This window comes from Octodon degus, unplaced genomic scaffold (assembly GCF_000260255.1).
Source record: "Octodon degus isolate 3935 unplaced genomic scaffold, OctDeg1.0 scaffold00110, whole genome shotgun sequence".
Classification (NCBI taxonomy): Eukaryota; Metazoa; Chordata; class Mammalia; order Rodentia; family Octodontidae; genus Octodon; species Octodon degus.
This window is the reverse complement of record NW_004524686.1, coordinates 3,091,858-3,098,413: the sequence shown is the minus strand read 5'-3', so window position 1 is coordinate 3,098,413 and position 6,556 is coordinate 3,091,858. Positions and strand designations below refer to the sequence as shown.

The 6,556-nt window shown below is 34.7% G+C and overlaps 1 protein-coding gene across 4 annotated transcripts in view; it reads right to left on the bottom strand.

The window, feature by feature from the left end:
• Tbl1xr1 (transducin beta like 1 X-linked receptor 1) overlaps positions 1-6,556 on the bottom strand; it is a 178,314-nt gene that overhangs the window by 40,755 nt on the left and 131,003 nt on the right. For 3 of the 4 annotated variants that reach the window (XM_023699085.1, XM_023699084.1, XM_004639335.2), the window contains one exon: positions 4,418-4,520. The exons of the other annotated variant lie outside the window; for it this stretch is intronic. In XM_023699085.1, the coding sequence (XP_023554853.1) occupies positions 4,418-4,475 (58 nt within the window). In that variant the 5' untranslated portion in view covers positions 4,476-4,520. The remainder of the gene's footprint in view (positions 1-4,417; positions 4,521-6,556) is intronic. 4 annotated transcript variants of the gene reach the window in all.

Sequence of the window (6,556 nt, the reverse complement as noted above, 5' to 3'; positions counted from 1 at the left end):
TTTTCTTTACAAGAAGTTTTGGTCAATTTCATTTTTGTGTATCTTGATAGGATTTTATTTAAATGTCTTTGCAGAAGGTTCACTTTTCTTGGAAATGTGGTATTATAAGTTGAATTAAATTCAGAAATTTTAAATCTTTAAATATGTATTGCCTACTCCTTTCTACTTTGAGAATTCTAATTATATGAATATAAGTTTCTGGTTTTGACACAGTGAACTATTATGACTGATCTGTAAATTCTTTCTTCATTTTTATTTTGGACAGTTTTTATTGTTAGATTCATTTATGTTTGTAAATAATTTATTTTCAATTTGCAATCTATTAAAAAATTTTTAAAAAGAGAAAAATTTAGAAGGTCCAACAAGCTTGACTCTTCTCCAATTATTAGGTTCTACTAATATTAGTTAGTACCACAAAGTACTCACCAGCATATTGTTGCTAAATGAATTATTAGGGCAGTCAAGTTAAGGCCCTTAGGCTTAAAGGGAGGATAGTGAATTAAGTCAGTTGTTACCTAAAGTACTACCTATCAAACTCAACTATCAAGTGTACTCAAATGAGAAAAAAATTTTACTCCCTAAGAAATAGTTGCTGAATGAGAAAGGGTGAAGATGAAAGTAATTTGCTTAGGGTGACTTTCTAGAGATAAAACTGAGAAAAATGAAAAAAGTTGTAACACTTAATAAAAAACTCAGCAATCAAGACATTTTCGCCTTAATTAGCTCTGATATGCCAGGGGATGGTTTATCTCAAACAGTTCCTCTGTCCAACATCAGAGGCTACTCAGTTGCACAATGGAACCCCTTTCAACAAGCAACACACTTTACAGATGGGGGAAAAGGAATTTGCTGAAAAGGCGTATGATTTGAGGGAGGGCAAAAGACATTAAACAAACAGTATCTTCTGGACTGGTAATAGTGTAAAACATCTAGGATTTTAAAAAAAACTAGTTTTAACCCCTCTGGATTCTAGTGCAGTCATAACTACTACAGAAAACAAATGTTAAAAGTGCTTCCTAAAAAATACTATTTCTAAACCACATACTTATCAAAAGAAAATAAAGTGTTCAGAAGGTTGTTTCTGGGCTTTCCGAGAGCTCTTAGACAATGAGACAGGACAGTTTATTTCACAAAGCAGGCCTTTGGGTGCCTTTGCACACAGCCCATCACAAATGTTCATATTCTGCTCAATTACAATCTCTCAATTGAATTCAGTGCTCTTTCACACAGAAGGCTCCAATATATGAAGGTTAATTTCTTTGCATTGCTTTAAATCTTTTAAGAGAAACAGTTAAAACTTAAAATCAATTTATACCATATAGCTTAAGTATTTAGTGTCTTACATTCAACAAAGAACAGGTAAATACAAATTAAAATCAACTGCAAAACTAACTTTTTAAATATGTAATTAGAGATCAGAACCAAGAAAAAGCTTTTAGAATATAGTGTAAGTATCTTGATTTACAGCTGCTCTGGGAATTTGATACAGTTGAAATTTTGGATTCCATCTTTAGTCTGTCTTCAGATCACAGAACAACAAAATTCTCAAAACTATGTCTCCTGTTTCTGGAAATAATTTCAAATAAATGTTTCTTGGTATCCTTTATGAGAAAAACATGTCTTCAACACTCTTGCCCACAAATACATATGCATGACTTTTAGTGACAGCTCCTCTTGAGTTTTGTTCATACTCTTAAATCTCAAGTGTGTGTATTTTATCTTGAATAGTTACTAATTACAGCTTTTCTTTCAAGATACAAAACTGGTATATACCTAGTGTCCATTTTCTTGCCAAGTCCTCATTGGCCTCCACTTACTATAGATCAATGGTTTTCAAACTTCATAGGCCTCGGCATTTGTAAATTACAGATTTCCAAGCTCCACTCAATTATTTGCTGAGTGATTCTGAGGCAGATGGTCAGAGACTGATCTTTAGAACACATATGTAGGCAGTTCTTAAATTTATGGCAATATGCATTTCTAGAAAAACTGCCATAAGTAGAAACGTCATCAGTGGTGTCTGCCTTTTCCCCACAAATAAAAATGCAAATAGGAAGCTACAATACCTACCAAGGACCAGTGTTTCCTTTTTTAGAGGTCTGACTTAATGTCATACTTCATCACCAATACATAAAAGTATAAAAAAAAAAATCTAAGAAATACCAGAAGCATATCTAATAATGTAGTAAGCAATAAAGGACTTACATGAAACATATCAGCCTATCATGCAATTTTCTAAAAAATATAATTCTTGCATCCCTTTTATTGTAAACTACATAAACATGAAATTTAAAAGGGTTTTCCTCTGAGCCCATAAGGAACTGTAAGGCGACTTGATAATATTTAATGACAAGATATCCTTTCAGGAATTAAACCAGAATTTCATTTTACTGCCACTTTTTATTATATGTTATTATAAGAAAATAAATTCGTAGACCTTTTTGTTTAGAAGCAGGAAAATCTTAGTGCTAATACTCTGATCTCATCTTGCTTGCTTGCTTTCCCCTGAACATATGATGAATGAATCATAGGATACTAGTGAGTTGTTCAACTGTCTATGCTCTCCAATAATAGTAATTTTATATGGTTCAACCTAAACAGTTGGCTTTCTGATAGACCAGTATACTTTTATATTTGGCATCTACCTGTCTATTCTTCACAATACTTTTTACTTATCCAATGGCTTAAAGCTCTGGTTTAAAACACAGACTTAGAAGCAGGAAGCAGAGTTTTGCTTTTGTTTTTTGAGACAGTGTCTTTATGCAATTCAGGCTGGCCTTGAACTCACTATATAGCCCTGGTTAGCCTTGAATTTGGAGTGATCTGATCCTCTTGCCTCCACTTCCAGGAATGCTGGGATAATAGGTATGTGCCACCAGGCCCCACAGCACAGTGTTTTGACAAGCAAAATTCTATTTTGGTGAAAAGTAAACACATTTATATGTTACACATGTAAAACCACTATGCCAGTCGTTTTTCACTTTATTAATCATTTTACTTAATACAGTCTTTGGAAGTGTTCTTTCAATCTGTCTTTCCTATCAGTTTACCAAGATCTACTAATTTCAAAGCTTCATGACAAACTTTTCTCTGTTGGTTATTTCAGTTTTCTGTTTCTTTTTATTTTCTTTCCTATCTTGTTGGATATCATCTCAGCTGTTCAGAGAGTAGTAGTGGGAATGTGGAAACAGACAACCCACACCCAAGAGAAAGATCAGAACTGGTGTACAGTAGGGAACATCTCAGTAAGCAACGATATTTACATCCTACAGCCATCTTTGTGTGCCATGTAAAGGACAGGACAGGTAGCTAAGCCCTGACTCAAGTCTCAAAATATAAACTGAGAGGGCAATGTGTTATAAATATGTGTTAAAAGTATGGGCCCCTGTCTGTTTCTTTCTTCTGCAACTAACAGAATTATCTTCTTCCACATCACATTTTAAACTAGGTACTAAATAAAACCTTATACTTTTTAAACTTCAGTTAATAATTTGTCAACGCCCAAATGATTCTACCTCATGTTAACAATTTGCATTTACCATGCAAACTTAGGGGCTGAGGAGACAGCTCAGTAGAATAAGCGCTTGCCTGGCAAGCGCAAGGGCCTGAGTTCAATCCCTGGTTCCACAAAAACAAAAAATACAAACAAACAAAAAAACTAGAAAGGACTAGTGAAGTAGCAAGAGGCATAGTGCTTGCCTGCCTACACAAGGTCCTGGATTCAATCCCTAGCACTGCGAAGAAACAAACAAATAAAATGCAAAGTTTTTCACCTTCTACAGTATCCAATTTTCCTTCTATTTTTATATTATTTTTCTTATTCCATTTACATTTTCCCTTGTCATAAGCAGATCTATTTCATAACTATACCTCTTCATTTGGAAGACTTGAATGATCACTGAGAGATATACTATTAATTGCAAGACTTGCAAAAATGTATATATATATATATATATAAACACCCCAATATATTAACCAGAGTTCTGATACATTTAATCAACTGGGATAACAAAAAAACATTCTGGTAAAAGTTAATTTAGCTTTTGAAATGCTAAGTCAATAAGACACCACTAACCATTAATGAGGATACTGAATATACATTGGCAAACTGATACTATCTGAGAGGTTTGTGTGTTTCTTCTAAATAAGTGTGATAATGTCAGTTGAAACAAAAAATGTCCTTTGAAAAGTGAAAGACAAAGTGTTAACAAATATTTGCCTGATGTAAATCCAACATATTTGAAAGAGTCAGAGAGTTAAACCATGCAATAAAACATAGCTTCAAAATGGCAGTCCAGACATTAAGGAAACATACAAAGTTCAACAGTTTGGACTGATACAAATTTCAAACGCAGAAGAGATTACTTTGAAAATGTTAAAATAATTTGAGGCCTATTTACTTTATAGACGTACTCACCTGACTCTTGCAAGTATCTATATACCAAGAAGTTGACCTCATCACTGCTTATACTCATCTTTATTCCCACTTAAACCATGAGGTCACAACACAGGATATAACCCTAAAAATAAAACAAAGTTAATTATTTTCTCAGTAAAATATTTTTAAACATAATGTAAACAATGTTGTAAAAGCACTGATTTTATTAAATGATTTAAAATGAAGGCTCTTTTGTTGTTTAGTAATACACCCTAACAAAGTTACTTCTATAGTTAGTAGAATGCTTATAGAACCAACGCATGGCTGGTATCATTTTTCTACAAGGTAACATTGTGGTAAAAAAGAAAATTTATGAGGGTTTCAGCATCATATTTCAACAATTATATGAAATAGTATTAAAGGTGTTTCCTTTATTTTCCTTAACTAGAAAACATAATGAAGCTGAAAAATCAAGAATAGTGGGTTGGAGGGCTGGGGAGATAGCTTAATGGTCTAAGCACCTGCCTGGCAAGCACAAGAAGCCAGGTTTAATCCCCAGAACATTATGCAAGCCCACGAAACCAGACAAGGTGGCACAAGCCTGCAATCCCAGGGCTAGGGAGGCTGAGACAGGAGGATCAGAATGGGTCTGAGACACTGTATGAACAAACGAACAAAGGAATGAACAATTTTCAAAAATCAAGAATGTTATTTGGGAGAAAATGATTTTAGAACATTAAATGAGAAAAACCACAAGTCATCTCTTCTGGCTTTATTTACACAATTAAGAAGATTTGACATAATCACTCAAATCTAATGTGCAATACTCAAGACTTAAAAACTCTCCACTTTTATGTTTAAAACAAAGAAGGTGGCCTACAGTTCTCAAAACTCAAATGAAATTCTTACTGAACATACTTAAAGCTTGAATACAAACAAAAGAAACAGGACTCATGTGTATCTAGTTACACTCATTCATCCTTTCTGTGAAGAGCTAGGCAGTAAATACTTTAGGCCTCGCCAGCCTCAAAGTCCTTCTTCTGTGTGGCACCAAAGCAGTGGCATGTCAACCAATGAGTGTGACTCGGGTGCAGTAAAACCTTATAGTGAAATAGGAACTTGGTAATTATTGTGTCACAAAATACTTGCTTTCATTTCCTCGAAACACTTAAAAATGTAAAAACTGTTCTGTGGTCCTTATTAAAGGATGGTGGTCCAGCAATGCTGAAAAGCTCTATCTGGAATGGTGATATACGCCTATATATCCCAGCACTCTACAGAGTGACACTGGACGATTACAGCCCAGGCAAGTCAGCAAGACACTGTCCTACAAATAAAATCATTCAAAAACACCTGGGGGGCAAGTAGTTCAGTGAGTTCATGAGTTCAATCCCTAGTATAAGGGAGGGTGGGGGGAGAACATGGAGGAACGGCCTATACAGTATTAAGGAGTATCAAATACTGGAGAACCAGGTGGGGGGGGGGGGTCCTGCTTTGTGATGGGTCTGTGATGCACAGTACTCTAGGGTGTCATGCCTTACAGATGCAGAAACAGAGATAAGGAGAGCACATGCCTGCACTGGTGCTCCGGAGTAATTAAGCATTATCTGGCACAGTGTGTGAAGAGTGGCACTTTTGGTTGTGCTGCCCTAGAAGTTCAAATTTTTAGTTACGGATATTAATTTGGGGTGAAGATCCAAACAAGTGATGAGTTAATGTTAGGTGACAAGTGAACAGGAAGCATGAAGCCCCCCCGCCAAAAAAAGAAAAAAAAAAAAAAACTACCCTGTACTGTAGCACTAATTTCTGACCAACGTACTGTATTTACTCAGAACTACGGTTGAGCATTTCAAACAGTGTTCAGTACTATAATCAATCCAGATGCTGATAAAAGAGACTACAACCAGACTTTAAAAGGCTGCTGGGGAGAAAGGTATTTCTTAATTAAAACTTAGATAAGAAAAAGAAAATTAAAAAGAAAAAAAAAAGAAAAAGAAAATTATAAGCACATACAATCTAAGGCTGAGGGTTGAAGTACACCTCTGTAACAGGTATAGTGCCAATAGTTTATTTTTAATTCAAAGTTTAAAGTATATCCAATTATTTTTGTTTCTGTCTACATGTACACTGCCCATTAATATGAATGCTTAAGGAAAATGAAGAGGAAGACTATTCCCA